The sequence below is a fragment of the Emydura macquarii genome, unplaced genomic scaffold (genome assembly GCF_026122565.2).
Source record: "Emydura macquarii macquarii isolate MOO-44397 ecotype Brisbane River unplaced genomic scaffold, CSIRO-AGI_Emac_v2 contig_3692, whole genome shotgun sequence".
Taxonomy (NCBI): domain Eukaryota; kingdom Metazoa; phylum Chordata; order Testudines; family Chelidae; genus Emydura; species Emydura macquarii.
Window position 1 is genome coordinate 1012997 of NW_027133829.1, and position 20515 is coordinate 1033511.

The window sequence follows — 20515 nt, forward strand, 5'->3', positions numbered from 1 at the left end:
AAAGAACAAAGAAATGCATTAGATAGAGCATTTCAAAGAGTTGCTGAATAGGGTGTCACCTAAAGAGGAAGCAAATACGCAGGAGGCAGAAGATGATCTTGATATCAACACAGATACCCCAGCAAAGGAAGAGATCATTCAAGCAATCAAATCCTTTATAAATGGGAAAGCGCCTGGGAAGGTTAACTTGAATACAGAATTGTTCAAGGTTAATCCTGAGATAGCAGCATCTATTCTGGCCTCTCTATTTACACCAGTTTGGGAAAAAGAAAAAGTGCCAGAATGGATCAATGGGGTTATAGTGACGATACCAAAGATAGAAGCTCTCAGTGATTGTAATAACTGGCATAGTATTACACCTTTATCTGTGCCAAGAAGGTGTTGTGTAAGATCACAGTCCATCATCAGAGGCAGCTGTCCGCGTTCTCAGAAAAGAACAAGCCAGATTTTGGAAAGGGCGGGGATGGACAGATCAGATGTCTATGAAATATAATAGAACAATGCTTAGAATGGCAACGACAACTTTACCTAAATTTTATAGACTTTGAGAAGGCTTTTGACAGCATTCACAAGAGCAGCCAATGGCATATTCGATGGGTTATAATTAACATCATTAAAAGCTTCTATTCCAATTTTACATGTAGTGTTGGTCACAGTGAGCTCAGTTTTGAAATCGAAACAGGAATATGGCAGGGGTGTGTTATGTCTGCAATCCTGTTTAACATTGCCATTGACTGGGTAATGTGGGGTACAATAAAAGACATGCCAAGAGATATTAGATGGAGGTCCTTCTCATCCCTTGAAAACCTGGTCTTCGCATATGATCTTGCTCTCCTATCACATACCCATCACCATGTACAAGAGAAAATAACTGTACAACATATTCAGCCAGCAAATTCAACTGAAAATCTGCCACAATAAGACAGAAATCGTGACTTTTAATATTGCCTCACCATCACCACTATGAACAACGAGAGTTCTGTAGCACTTTAAAGACTAACAAATTTAATTTCAGTAGGCATACTGAAATGCTGAGGAAGTGGGGTGCAACCCACGAAAGCTTATGCCTACTGAAATTAAATTTGTTAGTCTTTAAAGTGCTAGAGAACTCTCGTTGTTTTTGCTGTATACAGACTAACACGGCTACCCCTCTGGAACTCATCACCAATATGGATAGAGGATTACGTTCTCACTAATGTAGAAACATTCACATGCCTGAGCAGTACCATCAGACAGGATGGTGGAATAAGTCAAGACATTCGGAACAGAATCAAAGCCAGGAATGCTTTTAGGAGCTTAAATAAAGTCTGGAAATCATCAAAATGTAACATCAAAACTAAACTTAAGATCTATCAGAGCTGTGTACTTTCAACACTATTTTATAGCGCAGAATGCTGAGAAATGGCAAAGTATGATATATCCAAGTATGACACATCCAAAGTATGACATATCCATTTCATACAACCTGCCTTAGAAAAATCCTCTGTATCTTTTGGCCCAGAACAATCTCAAATCAAGATCTATTCAGACAGTGTAGCCAAGAAGATAAGAGCACCATCATTACCAAAAGGCATGGAAATGGATTGGTCATGTGTTTCAAATGGACATTGATTCCATCAACATAATAGCAATAAGGCAAGCAAAAATGAGGCCGTCCAAAAACTACATGGCAAAGAGCTGAAAAATCTTTGAAAGACTTGCCAGAAACAGACAGGAGTGGAGGTGCTTCATCGCTATCCTAAACAGCACAGATATAATGGGGGGGCTAATTAACTAACTAACTTTAGGGACCTTGCAAAATATTTACTAATTTTGCAGAACACAGCTTCAAATATACCTTCATATATTTCATAACTGTACAACACTGAAATTATAGGAGATTAGGAGCCATTCTTTGCAACATTTCTCCTTTCATCCATTTCTTTTCACAACCACTTTTTCAAACTTACAGCTACTCTTAGCAAGCCATATGCAGCCATTGTTTAAAATTCAACTGGTCACAGTTTATCCAGTTATTTAGTATAATCTTTTGCACAAATGATAACAGGCTGCCAAAAAACGTATTATGTGAGAAATCCACATTGATGGGAAGGTATAGAAGATGTAAGAATTATTAAACCCACAAATAGATTGCTGGAGATCTCTGTCTCTTTCCAATAGAGTACCAAATTACAATGATAACTTGCATACTAATGAACTCCCATGTAATTTGGGCCAAAGACTTCACTCAGTTACTTCCATAGCCTCTCTCTACAAAGTAAAATTTAGCCTCATAAAAGTCCAACTATTTTAGGAATAAAACCATTACTTAGCCTTCTGTAATTGTGTTTCTTTGGGATGTTTTAATCACTGTGGATCCCCAGATATTGACATGCACTTCACATGTATGAAATGAGAATCTTTTCTAGTAGGACTGTCCATCAGGGCCATGCATATGTCCTGCATCTTCTTTGTTTTCCTGGGTGAGGGCATAGAGGGTGGAGGAGCTGCAACCCTCCAACAGTTCCCTTGCAATTTGAGGGAGGACTCTGGAATACATGGATGGTTTGTGGGTCATGGAATCCACATTGACTGGACATCTCTGACACAGATATTTCACCCACATGCAGTGTATTTGAGGTCTACTGTATTAACTTTATGAATGTTATCTGTATGGAAGGATGAAAACTTTTATATTCAGACTGGCCAGACAATACGAGCCCACAGAATATTCATAATTCTTTGTATCAATGTGTGTTATATGTATTTGTATGTTCCTGGCTCACTTGGTGGATTTCCTGGGGAATCTGGACTCAGTAGGGGTGATCAATGCAAAATCCCAAGGCTGGTTCTGCAGATACTTAGCCTTTGAGGCTTCATTCCCCGGCAAAAAGGGCAGTGAGTAGTTTTATGTGTTTCAGAAGGCGTTGGAACATAGGCTTTTGGGGTATAAAAGCTGAGTTAAAACTAACTCGAGAGTCCTGACTCATTTTGATCCAACGAATAGACATGACCTTTTATCCAAAGGGGAGGAAATGTACCCGGCTGAAGGGCTGAAAGGACTTTGATTTGCCAGACCCAACTATGGAAGACTTTTGGTACACTGAGTATGCATTTAGACCTTTTTATTGTTTTGTATGTTTTCCCTGCACGCTTTTGTCATTAAATAAATGTACTCTGCTTTGAAAGAGCTGTTTGCTTACTTGTACCCATTGACACAGTGTGTTCATAGCTCTTGGAAAGGCCACAAAACACAAGTTTTGTTTAGAATGTGATTTGCCTTTTATTTACTTTTGACCAAATCTGACCTGCTTTCCTCTGACTTATAGTCACTTAAAATCTTTCTGTATTCAATAAATTTGTTTTATTTTACCTAAAACAGTGCATGTGATTCCAGGTATGTTAGAGACTCCATTTAAAGTGACAAAGCTGGTGCATATCAATATATTTCTTAAAATTGATGAACTAATTATGAGCTTGCAGTGTTCAGTAGGCAGCACTGAACATTGTATGATGGCAGTTCCTAGGGTTGCATCTGGGACTGGGGGGAATTGAATGCGGTCATACGATTGCATAATCCCATGAGTGGCTGGCTAGAGGCACTCACTGAGCTAGGGGCAACTTGCTTGCTGGTGGCTGTGTGTGAGCTGCTCAGGAGTGGGGGTGACAAAATGATTCACCAGTCCAGACTGGAGAAGGGAACATCACACTCCTATTGATGTAATATTGACTTAGTGATGGATTTCTGCAATGACAATTTGAGGTTGGTGACAGATTATCTGTTTAGGAAGTCTATCAGGTTGTTGCTGAGGTACAATGCTGCTGGGTTTATGCCAAACAGGAGACATAATTTCCACAACTTGATTGTTGATCTGCAGAGGGGGACAAGTGGGTTCCCCCATGCTTTTTTATGTATTGGATGGCCAGCATATTGTCTGTTAGCAGCTACACTACTGATTGTCACAGGACAGAAGAAATGCCACACATAACAGTCTAGCAGCCCCAATTCTATATGTTGTCCAACTGGGGACCATGTCCCTTGTATTGGCAGATGGTCCTCATGGACTTCCCAGTCTATCCCTAACAGTCTGTGACCTATGCCTGGGTCAGTGATGGAGTCACAAATGATACTAACTTCTGGACATTTGGGATAGAACTACCAATTCAGCACTAAGAGGACCCAAGGCAGAATTAGGATCCTCCAGCTCATCAGGTGTTTCACTGTGGAGGAAACTGACTTGAGCCAAAGTTGTATTGGCCACACATGAAGTCTAGAACATAAGAACGGCCATACTGGGTCAGATCAATAGTCCATCTAGCCCAGTATCCTGTCTTCCAAGAGTGGCCAATCCCAGATGCTTCAGAGAGAATGAAGAGAACAGGAAATCACTGAGTGATCCATCCCTTATTGTTCACTCTCAGCTTCTGGCAAACAGAGGCTAGGGATACTCAGAGCATGGGGTTTCATCTGTGACCATCTTGGCTAATACCCATTGATGGACCTATCCTCAGGAACTTATCTTTTTTACACCTTGTTATAGATTTGACCTTCACAACATCCCCTGGCAAAGGGTTACATAGGTTGACTATGCATTGTGTGAAGAAATATTTCCTTTTGTTTGTTTTAAACTTGCTGCCTATTAATTTTATTGGGTGACCCATAGTTCTAGTGTTATGTGAAGGAGTAAATAATACTTCCTTATTTACTTTCTCCACACCAGCCAAGATTTTATAGACCTCTATCACATCCCCACTTAGTCATCTCTTTTCCAAACTGAAAAGTCCCAATTTTTTAAATATCTCCTCATACGGGAGCTGTTCCATAACCCTAATCATTTTTGTTGCCTCTCTCTGTACCTTTTCCAATTCTAATATATAGATTTATATAGAGGCATTCTGGTATTTTTCTCTTCTTATCTATCCCTTTCCTAACATTCCCCTCTGCAATCTGGACTGGTATATCACTGTGTCACCCTAATCCCTCCACTCCTGGGGCCGTCTTGCACTTGCCCCGCTGTATGAACCCCTACTCCTGGGTCAGCCTGCACATAGCCATCTAAAAGCAAGTGGTCCCTGACCTAGTGAATATGTGCTTCTGGCCAGTCATTCATGGGATTATGCAATGGCGTGACCCCCCCAGCTAATACCCCAGTCCCAGATGCAAGCCTAGGAACTGCTTTTTACAGAGTTCAGAGCTCTGCAAACTCTGCAAGCTCATTGATTAGTCAATTTATCAAAGAAATTGATATGCACCAGCTCTATCACTCTAAACAAAGTCTCTACATGCACTCAAACCACATGCACTACTTTAGATAAAATAAACAAATAGGTTTACTAAGTACAGAAAGATTTTAAGTTATTATAAGACAGAGGAATATAAATCAGATTTGATCAGGAAGAAATAAAAGCAAATCGCATTCTAAACTAAACTTCACACTTCAATAGCCTTACAGTCTTTATATGGTTCTCACCACAGGCAGATTGAATGGCCTCCAACCAGGCTCCCCCTGTGGGCAGTCTTGATGTTTTCTTGTAAATGGATTCCAAGAAAGAGCTCAAGAGACCAAAATGTCTAACATGTTTAACATGTCATGTCTGTCTAACATGTTCCTGTGCCCCTCTCTCAGGCCTCACCCTCAGCCCCCTTCAGGCTCAGGTAACAAAAGTATCCGTGCATGGTTTTTTTTCCATGTCCTGAATCGATGAGCATCCCCTTACCAGATACTTAGGTCAGTCCAGTGTTACTGTATGCATGCCCCAGAGAGGCATGAATTACCCGTTTTTAGCATATGCCTGGATCTGTTCAAGCCATGTGAAACACACGTTTGGAAATATTACATAGCAAAGTTTCATAACCATACACATGACATTGCAAGAAAAACACTACTATAACAATAATGTTCAGTATCTCACGGGCATTCCAAAAATACCTTACATGACATAATTTGCATTAAGCAATACACAGTTACAGTATAAGGGTGAACATGAATGATACACAATTCACTCCATAAGGATGTATATGGGGTGCATTCTGTCACATCTGGTAAATTTTTAACACAATTAATATTACCAAGGGGGAAGGAACAAAAGCCAGAATACAGAAAGAACAGGTCAAAGAATATTTACATAAATTAAATGTATTCAAGTTGGCAAGGCTTAATTAAATTCACCACAGGATACTAAAGGAACTACCTGACGCAATCTCAGAACCATTAGCAATTATCTTTGAGAACCCATGAAGGATGGGTGAGGTCCCAAAGGACTTCAGAAGGATAAATATAATAACTATCTTTAAAAGGCGGAACACAAAGAGGACCTAAGGAATTTTAGACCACTCAGCCTAATTTCAATACCCAAAAAGATATTTGAACAAATTATTGAGTGATAAATAATAGCCAACATGGATTTGTTAAGAATAAATCATATCAAACCAACCTAATTTCCTTCTTTGACAAGACTGCTGGCCTAGTGGACATATGGGAAGAAGCAGACATATATCTTGAGTGTTAGTAAGGCTTTTGACACAGTCCCAAGTGACATTTTTATAAGGAAATTAGGGAAATGTGGTCTAAATGAAATGCTATAAAGGGGTGCACAACTTGCTGGAATACCATACTTAAGCAGTAGTTACCAGTGACTCTCTATCTAATTGCGAGGTCATAACTAGTATGCAAGAGACTATCCTGCATCTGATACTATTCAATATTTTCATTAAGTATTTGGATGATAAACTGCAGATGATACCAAACTGGGAGGGGTTGCAATCATTTTAGAAATCAGGATTATAATTAGAAAGTGTTCCTTTAAGGTATAATTTAACAAGAGAGTTATATAATCTAGGAAAAATTTGGCAGAAAAGCATGTTAAATGAAGCATGTTGTGCTTTAGAATGTCTCTAATTTTTCTTTATGTTATGACAAGGTCAGACTAGATGGCTACCGGAGAGTGCTACTATTTGAAATCCGGGAAGTGGACGGGCTTGCACCTCAGTGCGTAGGGAGAGGGTGGCTGGGGAGGCAGACAGAGCTGGGGCCCACTGAAAAGCTCTGGAGGACTAGGAGGAGGAGCGGCAGCCATAGGGACCAAGAACTCAGGGTCGCCAGCGGTGGCAGGGCCGGTGCCCACTGGGACCTCAGCAGGCCCAGGCGCTCCTCTGCCCCGGGCCAGGGAGCAGTCCCTCCGTACATGCCCCATCACCCAGCAGAGGAAGCACCAGGGCTCCCCCGAGGAACGGTGGATGCTCCAGGATGGGGCATCAGGAAGGACCCTCCGAGAGCCTCCCTGTAATGTGTCGCCGCCGGCGGCAGCTGGATCCGGACCTGCCGGCAGAAGGACAAAACGTGACGGAGGGTGGGATCCTTGTAGCCCAGCAGGAGAGGGATGGTAACAGAAATAGATTTCCCCAGAGTGGAGAAGAAGGGGAGCAGGGCAGCGTTAGGGAGGAAGGGCGGAACAGAGGTAAGGATAACCCATATACCCAGGTCCCCCAGGAGCTCTAGGGGGACATAGAAGCCCCCCACCACCAGGCCCCTCTCCACCGCCTCCTGGGCAGTGGCCTCCGATGCTAGAAAGAAGACGACCTTGCTGTACATCTTGGAGGCCGCCACGATGGCCAAGAGCCCCACCACCCGCGCCAATGCCCGCACGTAGATTTCCACGTGGGACGAAGCAGCCACCAGGAGGCAACGGATGCCATGCCTCCTGGTCAGGGAAGGGAAGGGGCCCCAGCCCCTAGAGATGTTATTCGAGGAGGTGGTACAGGCAGATGACGGGGCAGCCGCCACCCCACCAGCCGCTAACTGGGCCTACGCTCTGGGGGTTGAGGCAGGAGCACCCCCAGAGCTGGTGGAGGGGGCAGCAGGGGAAGGAGGGCCTGTGGTCAATGGTGGGGCCACAGCACCAACAGCTTCCCCCACCCCAGGATGCTTTGCCTTCCAGGCAGGGTTCTTACCCTTCTTTTTCCCCTGTCCCTTTCCACCGGCCGAGGAAATCGTAGCAGCAGCAGTGGAGGTCCCTCCCGTGCCTGCCACTGCCAGTGCCCCAGTGCAAGTAGTGGGGGCAATAGATCTGGCAGCAACGTCGGTCATAGTGGTAGCTGTGGGAATGGGTGGGGGAACAGGCTGAGGGTGGGGGATAGGGTTGACCGGGGGAGGAACTCCCCCCACAGTCTCCCCATCCATTTGAGAAAAGGGACAGGAGCAAGCACCGAAGGGAATAGGCAAAGGCAAAGGTGTGAGGGAGGGCTGACCCTTCCTCCCCACTAGAATGCAGATAGGGGAGGAGGGTATTTACAGGGAGGGGTCACAGGGGCAAGCACCGGGGAAGGGGGGCGGGGAGGGAGGCCAGCAGAGCCCACAAATGGCAGTGGCAGCAAGGGGTGCACGGGGACTGGCCCCCACAAGAGAGTGCTAGCTCAAGGGCTCATGGATCAGCCTCAGAAGGAGCAGCAAGTTCCTTTTCCCCAGTAGCTAAGCAGGGGTTATTCCATATAAATTAACACACCTGGAGGCAATCAAGACCCCGCCCAGGACTTGTTAAAAGCCCCCTCCTCTAGAGAAAGGGCGTGGCTGGAGTTGTGGGAGTGAGGCAAACTAACAGAGCATGTGAGCAGACAAGATGCTGTTAGAAACCAGGAGGCTTTAGGAGAAGCAGCAGAAATCATTCTGAAATCCAAGGTATAGCCAAATGACCTGATTTACTGTATTTCTTTATTGCAACAAATTTCAGTTGATACCAAAACCCACAAATTATACGTAGGCTGCTTTTATCTTTTAAGTTATTTTGTTTGTTTGTTTTTAAAGAATACACACATAGTTCTCTCCTTCCTTCTTCAGCTCAACAGGATTTTTTTTTTTTTTAAGGTGGAAGCCTACTAGCAGCTTTTTAGCGCTGAGTCTTAGAGGAACCACTATGATGGCTTTCTTAAACTCCAGCAGTGGATTCTTAAAGGGATTAGAAAGATGGAAGCTGTCTCCCTTCTCTGAAGGAATTCACAAATTTTGTGTTATGAATTCATTCTGAACCTGATGTGCAAATGTTGCCAAAGTTACTGCAGAGCAATGGGCCTTTAATATTATAAAGCAAGCTATAAAATTCTATATTTTTATACATGATAAAGAATTTATAAGTGGCTCCTATGACAACGTGCTGATATTTTTTTCAATTGTCTCTGCTACAAATGAATGATTGCTAAAGTTGTTTTTTCCTCTCAATACAAAAATATCAGGTAAAGCAGATCCATATTCTTACTTTCAGATGTTGCTCTTCTGCATCCATTAATCCTAAAAGCTTTTGTTTCACATGAAAAACATTTTTAAAGCCTTTGATAGTAACAGTAAAAGTCAAACTCAAGCATAGATATTTCAGATTAAGGAATGTTTCTCACCTTACAGCTGCTCCAACTACATTTGTGAACTCTGCAACACTGTCTGTAACAAAGACAAGTCATCTAAAATGAAATCTCACCCCCTAAATCATCCTGATTGGAGTCTGAGAGGAAGAGGCAGACAAAAGAAAATCAAGCAAAATCTCATAGAGCTTCTGTGACAACTGATAGCACATTTAGAGTGACTTATAACACAGAATAAATAGAACTGGACAGGCAGATAGGAATGAAAGAGAAATTACTTTTTTAAAAAAACTAACAGTAGTGCAGCATAAATCACTGTATCATTGCATTAGAAGTTTCTGATAAGTAAATGATCATTTAACCCCAGATATCCCTTTAAAGTGAATGCATTTGTCTACCTTTGTTATATGCCACATGTGTGTTTTCTGAAATTTTTATACCTCAGGACATAATTCATTTAAATAAATATATTCTTGGTAGGATGTCACCTTGCAGAAGTTTTTAGCTTTGAAATCTAGCAAAGTCTGGCATTCCAAAGAAATAAAACAGCCATTTCTCATTTGCACTACAAGCCAGCCAGCAAACTGTCAAATTAACAGTCTGTCATAGGCAATTTTATATTGGTGTATGGAGCGTTGTGGTAGCTGTGTTGGTCCCAGGATATTAGAGAGACAAGATAGGTCTCCCAACAGAAGTTAGTCCAATAAAAGATATTACCTCAGGTCTGGTCTATGCTACAGACCTATGTCAGTATTACTACGTCACTCAGGGCTGTGAAAAATCCACAGCCCTCAACAATATAGTTACACTGACCTAGCCCCATGTGTAGACAGCACTATGTCGGCAGGAGAGCCTCTTTGGGGGGAGGCGGGTTGAATAACTACGCTGGCAGTAGAGCTCTCTCCTGTCAGTGGAGAGCATCTTCATTAAAGTGATATAGTGATGCAGCTATTTAAATATAAACGTGGCCTCACTCACGGTCTTTCTTTCTTAGATTTTTAGGCACTTGTATGTGCTATTTTAATAGCAAACAGGAAAAAAGTCAAGTTAATAATTCAAGGAGTCATTTCTAATGGACCTATTCTTGATTTTGTAATTCTGGTTTTGTCTGCAAAGTTAACATTATTACTAGGCAAAAAAGTAGTCAGATATAATATATCTCAAGGCTGCAGTAGGTACAAATCAAGAGACATGTTTTAAACATAGGGAATGCATTACTTTCCTTAGCAAATAAGAGAAAAGCACAGGTGTATTCCAAGGGAAAATAAATCAGCTTACATGGTCCACTTCCAAATTTGCTGTAAAATAAAACTAGCAACATGACCTATATTTGCATATCTTTTTCAAGAACATAGTATAAAATGATACTTTAATTTATAATATATTACTTTAAATTCTTGCATTCAGAACTAATACAACGCAAACAATTGTAAAGGGCAAGATTATATTGCCATTTCCTTGGTAGGAATCTTAATTCATTTGCAGCATAATGATCTTCCAAATCAACCACTAGCTTGATATAAATTTTAATTATTATTCATAACTGTCTTTTTTCACCCTGTCTATAAAACATAAGCTACTATAAAACTAATTTGTTGTACAGCCAAGGGCATGCTGCATGGTATAAAGCCCAGAAACTGTGTTTTAAAAATTAAATGTCTCGTTTGTTTATAAGAACTGATTTATCTGTATGGAATCTCAACATTGTTCGGACATAGTAATTTAAAAAAAAACATACTTTGTTGTTTTTTTAAAACATACATTCCAGGAAGATAAAAACATAAGACTGGCCATACTGGGTCAAACTAACGGTCCATCTAGCCCTGTATCCTGTCTTCTGACAGTGGCTGGGTGTCAGATGCTTCAGAGGGACTGAACAGAACATGGTGATTTATCAAGCAATCCACTCCCATGGTCCAGTCCCAGGTTTTAGCAGTCAGAGGTTTAGGAACACCCAGAGCATTCAGGTGCATCCCTGACCAGCTTGGCTAATAGCTATTGATAGACCTATCCTCCAGGAACTATTTTTCAATCCTGTTAAGAGTTTTGGCCTTCATAATATTCCATGAAAATTAGTTCCACAGGTTGACTGTGAATTGTGTGAAGAAGCACTTCCTTATGCTGGTTTTAAACCTGCTGTTCATTAATTTCATTCGGTGAGCCCTGGTTTTTGTATCATGTGAAGGGGTAAATGACACTTCCTTATTCACTTTTTCCACACCATTCATGATTTTATAGACCTCTATCATATCATCTCTTTTCCAATCTGAAAGTGCCAGTCTTTCTAATCTCTCCTCAGACGAAAGCTGTACTATACCACTAATCATTTTTGTTGCCCTCTTTGAACCTTTTCTAATCCTAATATATCTTTTTTGAGAAAGACTTGCATGCAGTTTTCAACCTAATGAAGAGGGCATTGAACTAGGTTCACCGGGGGATAGAGACCTAAGCCCGGAGGTAAGTGGGATACCAGAGCAAACACAAGGAGGAGGGTGCAACAGGGGAGGCCTCCTAATTCATACTGAGAAAGTAGGGCAATCGGACAGTTATCTTAAGTGCTGGTATATGAACACAAGAAGCCTAGGAAGCAAACAGAAAGAAATGGAAGTCCTGGCACAGTCAAGGAACTATGATGTGATTGGAATAACAGAGACTTGGTGGGGTAACTCACATGACTGGAGCACTGTCATGTATTGGTATAAAGTGTTCAGGGAAGACAGGCAGGGGAGAAAAGCTGGAGAAGTTGCACTGTATGATTGCTCAGAGCTCCAGTATGAAACTGGAAAAAAACCTGTTGAGAGTCTCTGGGTTAAGTTTAGAGGTGAGAGCACCAAAAGTGATGTCGTGGTGAGTGTCTGCTATAGACCACCAGATTAGAAGGATGAGGTAGACGAGGCTTTCTCCAGACAACTAACGGAAGCTTCCAGATCACAAGCCCTGGTTCTCAGGGGGGACTTGAATCACCCTGACATCTGCTGGGAGAACAATACAGCAGTGCTCAGATTATCCAGGAGGTTTTTGGAGAGTGTTGGGGACAACTTCCTGGTGCAAGTGCTGGAGGGGCCAACTAGGGGCCATGCTCCTCTTGATCCACTGCTCACAAACAGGTAAGAATTAGTAGGGGAAGCAGTGACCATGAGATGGTAGAGTTCAGGATCCTGACAAAAGGAAGAAAAGAGAGCAGCAGAATGCAGGTCCTGGACTTCAGAAAAGCAGACTTTGACTCTCTCAGGAAACTGATAGGCAGGATCCCTGAGACGCTAATATGAATGGGAAAGGAGTCCAGGAGAGCTGGCTGTATTTTAAAGAAACCTTATTTTTTAAAGAAACCTGTATTTTAAAGAAACCTCCTGAGGGTGCAGCAACAAACCATCCAGATGTGCAGAAAGAGTAGCAAATATGGGAGGCAACCAGCTTGGCTTAATAGAGAAATCTTCGATGAGCTTAAACACAAAAAGGAAGTTTAGAAGAAGTGGAAGCTTGGACAAATGACTAGGGAGGAGTATAAAAATATTGCTTGAGCAGACGGGGTGAAATCAGGAAGGCTAAAACACAATTGGAGTTGTAGCTAGCAAGGGACGTGAAGGGTAACAAGAAGGTTTCTAGAGGTATGTTAGCAACAAGAAGGAAGTCAGGGAAAGTGTACATCCCTTACTGAATGGATGAAGCAACCTAGTGACAGATGATGTGGAAAAAGGTAAAGTGCTCAATGCTTTTTTTTGCTTCTGTCTTCACAGACAAGTTCAGCTCCCAGATTACTGCACTGGACAGCACAGCAGTAGGAGGAAGTGAGCAGTCTTCAGTGCTGAAAGAACAGGTACAAGACTATTTAGAAAAGCTGGACATGCACAAGTCCATTGAGCTGGACACAATGTAGCCGAGGGAGTTGGTTGATGTGATTGCAGAGCCACTGGCGATTATCTTTGAGAACTCGTGGTGATTCAGAGATGTCCCGGACAATTGGAAAAAGGCAAACAGAATAAGAGTGCCTGTCTTCAAAAAATGGGAGGAGGATCCCAGGAACTACAGACCAGTCAGCCTCAACTCAGTCCATGGAAAAATTATGGAGCAGATCCTCAAAGAATCCATTTTGAAGCACTTGGAGGAGAGAAAGGTGATCAGGAACAGTCAGCATGGATCATCAAGGACAAGTCATGCCTGACTAACCTGATTACCTTCTATGATGAGATGACTGGCTTTGTGGATATGTACAAAGTGGTGGACGTGATATACCTTGACTTTAGCAAAGCTTTTCATTTGGTCTCCCACAGTATTCTCGCCAGCAAGTTAAACAAGTATGGGTTGGATGAATGGACTATAAAGTGGATAAAAAGATGGCTAGATTGTTGGGCTCAATGGGTAGTGATCAATGGTTCAACGTCTAGCTGGCAGTCGGTATCAAACGGAGTGCTGGGGTCAGGACTGGGGCTGGTTTTGGTCAACATCTTCATTAATGATCTGGATGATGGGATGGATTGCACCCTCAGGAAGTTCACAGATGACACTAAGCAGGGCAGAGTGGTAGATATGCTGGAGGGTTGGGATAGGGTACAGAGTGACCTAGACAAATTGGGGGATTGTGCCAAAAGAAATCTCATGAGGTTCAACAAGGACAAGTGAAGAGTCCCGCACTTAGGAAGGAAGAATCCCATGCACTGCTATAGACTGGAGACCGACTGGCTAATCAGCAGTTCTGCAGAAAAGGAGCTAGGGGTTACAGTGGACAAGAAACTGGATATGAGTCAACAGTATGCCCTTGTTGCCAAGAAGGTAATGGCATATTGGGTTGCATTAGTAGAAGCATTGCCAGCAGATCGAGGGAAGTGATTATTCCCCTCTATTCGGCACTAGTGAAGCCTCACTTGGAGTACTGTGTCCAGTTTTGGGCCCTCTCACCACTACAGAAAGGATGTGGACAAATTGAAAAGAGTCCAGTGGAGGACAACTAAAATGATGAGGGGGCTGGATCACATGACTTATGAGAGGCGAGGCTGAGGGAACTGGCCTTATTTAGTTTGCAGAAGAGAAGAGTGAGGGGCGATTTGATAGCAGACTTCAACTACCTGAAAGAGGATGGAGATAGGCTGTTCTCAGTGGTGGCAGATGACAGAACAAGGAGCAATGGTCTCAAGTTGCAGTGGGGGAGGTCTAGGTTGGATATTAGAAAAAAAAATTCACTAGGAGGGTGGTGAAACACTGTAATGGGTTGCTTACGGAGGTGGTGGAATCTCCATCTTTAGAGGTCCTGGCTAGGAAGATTTAGTTGGGGTTGGGTCCTGTTTTGAGCAGGGGGTTGGACTAGATGACCTTCTGAGGTCCCTTCCATCCCTCATCTTCTATGATAACTATCCACAATGACTCCAAGACCTTTCTTGAGTGATAACAGCTAATTTAGACCCCATCATTTGGTATGTGTAATTGGGATTATGTTTTGCTATGTGCATTACTTTTTAATTTACATGCAAGCAATCTGGTTCCATTTTGGTGTAGGTGGAGTTCATCCTTCCTGAGTAGGCTCCTCCATTTCCAATTGGTTCCCTAGTTCCTAATAAATTTAAAACCCTCCTCCCAACACCATTGGCTTATGCATGAATTGAGACCCTGCAGTTCTGCCTGTCTAACTCGTTCTGCATGTAGAACTGAAAGCATTTCAGAGAATGCTGCCCATAGATGTCCTGGACTTCAATTTCTTTCCTAGCAGTTTAAATCTGGCCTCTAGGACCTCTCTCCTACCTTTCCCTATGTCACTGGTATCTACATGTACCACGACAACTGGCTCTTCCCCAGCACTGCACATAAGCCTGTCTAGATGTCTTGAGAGGACTGCAACTTTCACACTTGGCAAGCAATTCACAATACGGTTCTCCTGGTAATCATAAACCCAATTATCTATATTCCTAATAATTTAATCCTCTATTACTATTAATTCTCTCTCCCTAATAACTGGCATTCCCTTCCCCGGAGCAGTATCCTCTGTGAGAGGATACCATGATATATCATCTGGAAGGACGGTCACAGCTATGGGATCATTTCCCTCTGCTCCAGCCTGATATTCTCCTTCCCTGAGACTTTCATCCTCCTCAACAGCACAAAGGCTGCGGGACCAATCTACTGTGTTCCAGAAAGTCTCATCTGTCTTCCTTAGCTCCTCCAATTCAGCCATTGTGGTCTCGAGAGCCCGTATTCTGTCTCTAAGGGCCATGAGTTGCTTGCACTGAATGTACACGTATGCCACTTGCCCACAAGGCAGATAAGTATACATGCTGCACTCAGTGCAATAAACAGGATAGCCACCATTCAGCTATTGGACTTCTGCCAGCATTATTTTTGCTCTTGCAGGATTTTTGTTTGTTTGTTCGTTCTGGGGGGGAGAGAGGGGGAAGACTTTCCTTTGTGGGGTTATTGGTTTAACTTTAGAGAATGTTTATTAGATGCATCTGGCTCTCAAACTCCTTTATGCTTTGTCACAAAACTCCCCTTCTGCTGATCCTGTTCTCTAGCTCCACTGATCATTTACAAGCTGGCTTTTTAAAACCCCGTTTTTCCTAAATTAGCCATCTGTGATATAGGTGAGCCTTCCAACATGCAAAACAATCAACTGTTAGATTGAACACCTAAAATCCACCACTGACCACGCATAAAATGGCAATTCATTCCCACTCCTAACTGCATTGTACAACAATTAACAAATTAACATGCACACCCTTTCCACCTTTATCCCATTCCCGGCACTGGGTGCCCACAAAGAAAAGAGACTTTGCAGCTTGTATAAACCCCAACAGATCAGAATGGGCCCTCCTCACAGCTCACTCTCTTCTAAATCTGATGATCTCTAGCTCAGGAACTTTGCTGATCACAACTTCAGCAATTTGGAGAGAGAGAAAAAGTTATAACCTGGACATTTAGGGTTTAAAGTCAAAATAAACCAGCACTTTGAACTTCAGTCCATGATCAGTTAGTGTATCTGGTGCACTGGAATTTTGGGCTCCCAATGTTATCAGATGCTTAGGGTATGTTTACACTGCAGAGTGAAGTCGATTTACTTTAAATCAACTTTCACCCGCCGATTTTTAGAAGTCGCAGGACCGTGTTCACACCATGCTCCTTGTGCCAGGCTTGTGTGTTCACACTCACCATGCTTGAGTCGACATTCAAAGCAGTGCACAGTGGGTGGCTATCTCACAGTGCAACTAGCCGCAGAGGCTGTTGGGAAGATTAGCATCGTCCCACAATGCTACTCTCTTTCCTCTTTCTTTCTTGCCCCAAACAAAAAGGAAACGGGTTTTCGCGCCATTTGTTTATTCCGCACACTCGCCATTGCTGCAGAGACATGGAGCCCCTCAACTCTGCACTATTTTTGTGAGCATCACAAATACATCGCAGCTTATCCTGGAGTATTTTCAAAGGCAAGAGTGAACCTGAAGCAGAGACAACAGCGATGTCACTGAGGCTGTCCTGCTACAAGCCATAGAGCAGAACAATTCCCAGTTGCTGCAGGCTGTTACGCATCATCTGCAATTGGTGGAGTGCCGGTTCTGGACCCGGGAAACAAGCACAGACTGGTGGGACCGCATCATTATGAAGCTGTGGGATGATGAATAGTGGCTGCAGAACTTTCGTATGCGAAAGGCCACTTTCCTTGAAATTTGCGTGGAGCTGTTCCCAGTCCTGAAGCACGTGAATACTCGCTTGAGACCAGCTCTGATGGTGGAGAAGTGAGTGGCCATCACTCTGTGGAATCTGGCAACCCCCCGACTGTTACCGTTCAGCTGGGAATCAATTCGTAGTCAGTAAAGCTACAGTGGGGGCTGCTGTGATTCAAATGTGCAGGGCCATCAACAGACTTCTGCTACGAAGGGTAGTGACTTTGGGAAACGTGCAGGACATACTGGATGGGTTTGCCATGATGGGCTTCCCAAATTGGGGGGGGGGGGGGCTATTGATGGCATGCACATCCCTATCTTAGCACCTGACAACCTTGCAACAGAGTACATTAACCGCAAGGGGTACTTTTCAATGGCTTTGCAGGCCCTTGTGGATCACAAGGATTTTTTCACCGATATCAAATGTGGGGTGGTCTGGAAAGGTGCATGACGCGCGCATATTTAGGAACTTGGGTCTGTTGATGAACATGCAGGTGGGCACTTTCTTCCCAGACCAAAAAATTAACATTGGGGATGTGGAAATGCCAACAGTGATCCTGTGGGATCCTGCTTACCCCTTGCTCCCTTGGCTAATGAAGCCCTACACCAGGCACCTCGACAGCGACAAGGAGCGTTTTAATAACAGGCTCAGCACTTGCAAAATGGTGGTGGAATGCACGTTTGGGCAGATGGAGATGTCTCCTCACTAGGCTAGACATGAGTGAAAAAAACATCCCATCAGTTATATCTGTGTGCTCTGTTCTTCATAAATGGGCTGTGGCATTCTGTGGCACAGTAAATAAACTGTGGCATTTTGGGCTAACTTTAGTTTACAAAGAATCCCAAGTGTAGCCCCCCAACAGTAGAGTACATTCAAGGTGACAATGGCCTGGATAACCAAAAAAGTGGTCAAGACATGCCTTCTTGGTACAGATTGACTGACTCAACTGTCATCTGAGCATTCAGCAGCATTCAAAGATCTGACAAAATCCTAAAAGGCGATCCTAACTCTCAAATAATGGGTTTCAACCATTAGTTGGAGGTGTTGATATAATTCTAGGTTATGTTGCTGGACGAATTCCTGCATATGACCACCCCTCGCCCCCCCTTACCCATTCGGTGCTAACAGTCAACTCACGACCTGACCTTATTAGGGTGTAACCATGCAATCAGCTGCACCTTTGGCTCCCACGTCATATATGAGGAATGTAACTGACCATGGGAGACGAAACTCCCCAGCAACCAGGAAAACTGCAAGTGTCCCCCAGCCAATCCAGTGCTGGCACGAAGCCCATATCATATTGCTTGACCAATCAGTTAACCCTTCATGTCCCATTTAGTCCATAAAGAGGGGTCTTTCCCAACTCCCCGCGGAGAGCCTCATCGAAACCAGCCTGATCATCTGGTCCCCGACTCTCCCGCTCACGTGTCCCCCCCCCCTCCGAGCGTGAAACATGTTTTGCCGGCCAAATCGAATCGAATAATGCTGTGGATATTAGCCTGTGTGTTCTCCTACGTCTGTGTGGTGAGGAGTTAACTATCAGTCTGTATTTTACAGCTATGTTGTCTGTTTAACTGCCCGTTTGTGTCTTGCAATTAACTGTCTGTGTGAAATCTCTGTGTATCTGTGTAAAATCCTTCTGTCTTGCAGTTAACTGTCTGTGTGAAATCTCTGTGTGTCTGTGTAAAAGCATTCTGTCTTGTAGTTGACTGCCTCCTGTGCCTTGTAGTTAACCCTCTGTGTGACCCCCCCTTCTGTGCCCTGTAATTAACTAATTGTCTGTGTAGCATAGTAGTAAGTGTCCCTGTCTGCTACCTGGGAGACCAGGGTTTGATTCCCAGGCAGGGAACCACTGTCTGTTTAATATTAGTTTAGGTCTTTATAGTTAGTTGCCTGTTTAATACTTTCTTATATCAATTTATGTTTTGTGCTTAATTGTTTTTATATCCTTTTATATTAGTCTATATTTTATAGTTAATTGTTTGTTTAGATGAGTATAACTAGTTAAAAACCTATATTACTCCTGTGTTTATAATAAAACTCATTTATTCCCTAACTGACTCATTATTGACTCTGGGGGATCACTAACCTGTCAGAACAGGTTATTTCTCCAGTTCCCCCACCTACTAACATCTCTGTCTTACCCAGATTGGAGGTTTGGATGAGACTTACCTCCAACAGACACTGAGCCATCCATTCTACTGTTTTAGTAGGATTGGCCACAATGTAAATAAACTACTGGATTTAAGTTTATCCATATATTGCAGAAATTGTAACCTTTGATTCTTTACTAACCTCCTCAAAATCTTATATGCACACTGAACAAGTAGGAATAAGAGCAGAACTCTGAAACTTACAAAGAAAAGCAAACTAGAGGTAGAGGAACACGACTAAAATCACTCTCTGGATATTCCCATTTAAACATGACTCTTCAAAGCAGTTTTATTCATCTCTACTACGACGTGCAGCCAAGATAAAAACACATCGTTTTCTGCCACATCAAAGTCAGCAGACAGATCTAACAATTTCAGTATGGACATTCCTCAAACTTTGCAACAAGAGGTCATCAATCACCACTACCAGTTCAGTCATATACCTAGGAATAAACAACCAGGATAAAGAAAATCTGAAGGAGGGTGCAATTACAAATTAAGTGTGCCTGTACTAATGTGAAGCAACACCAACACTTCTAGATCTCCAATGAGCGTTACAAACCAAAACTCAAGCAAAAATAACGCTTTGTTAAAAACAACGTTTAGAGACAATTCTCTCTAACAACGAACATGGACATCTTCATCTGAATATAAGCAGTTTCAACCACAAAGTAAACTGCATTTTCCTCACGGTAAGAAATACTCAATTCTGCTTTCTGGTGATCAATCAAGCTAACCACCACCCAAAACAATTCCTGTGTGCAATTTGCAGATGCTACAGTGCAGCAGAAAAAATGTTCTTCTCATTTAAAATTACAGTATCCATTTTTATTTTGATTTGTTTTTTAAAATCTTGATGTCACAATGCATTGGACTCTGGTGGGGATTTCAATCATCAGTACTCAAGGCACCTTTCCTCTCTTGCAAGTTATCTGTAACCGACATATATGAGGGTGAAGCCAGGAAAGAGGGCATTTGGGAGTTTCTATGTCAATAGTGTGGACGAAAGATTTAAATAATATCCCACTGGATCATTGACAGATTAGTCAGTTGGCAACACATTGCCTTAAATCTTTCAGAGTGTATTGAGTTCCATTCCCCTGGACAGACTAGTAGAATATGTCCCTTGCCCCAAGTTTCTGTGAATGTGAATTATAGTTATTCAAGATACCTGAACTGTATACTTTTGTATTTCATCCAGAACAAATTCCACTTCTTTTGAGGTTGTTAATGAGGCAAGATTCCCACTCAAATTGTAGCAGTAAAGCTTGGCATTGTCATAGCTTTCACGACTAGAATTTATGCGGAGGCAGGCTTCTCCAATGTGACTCCATCCTTCCCCACACAGATGAGCTAGAACAGGAATCACATATATAGGATTCTAAGTTGT

At 42.7% G+C, this 20515-nt stretch overlaps 1 protein-coding gene across 4 annotated transcripts in view; it reads right to left on the minus strand.

The window, feature by feature from the left end:
* Window positions 1-20515, minus strand: part of ATRNL1 (attractin like 1) — a 944263-nt gene that overhangs the window by 638972 nt on the left and 284776 nt on the right. For 3 of the 4 annotated variants that reach the window (XM_067537030.1, XM_067537032.1, XM_067537033.1), the window contains exon 15: window positions 20297-20478. In XM_067537030.1, the coding sequence (XP_067393131.1) occupies window positions 20297-20478 (182 nt within the window). Of the gene's footprint in view, window positions 1-19768; window positions 20058-20296; window positions 20479-20515 lie in introns of those variants that run through there. The other variant, XM_067537034.1, reaches the window with a different exon arrangement.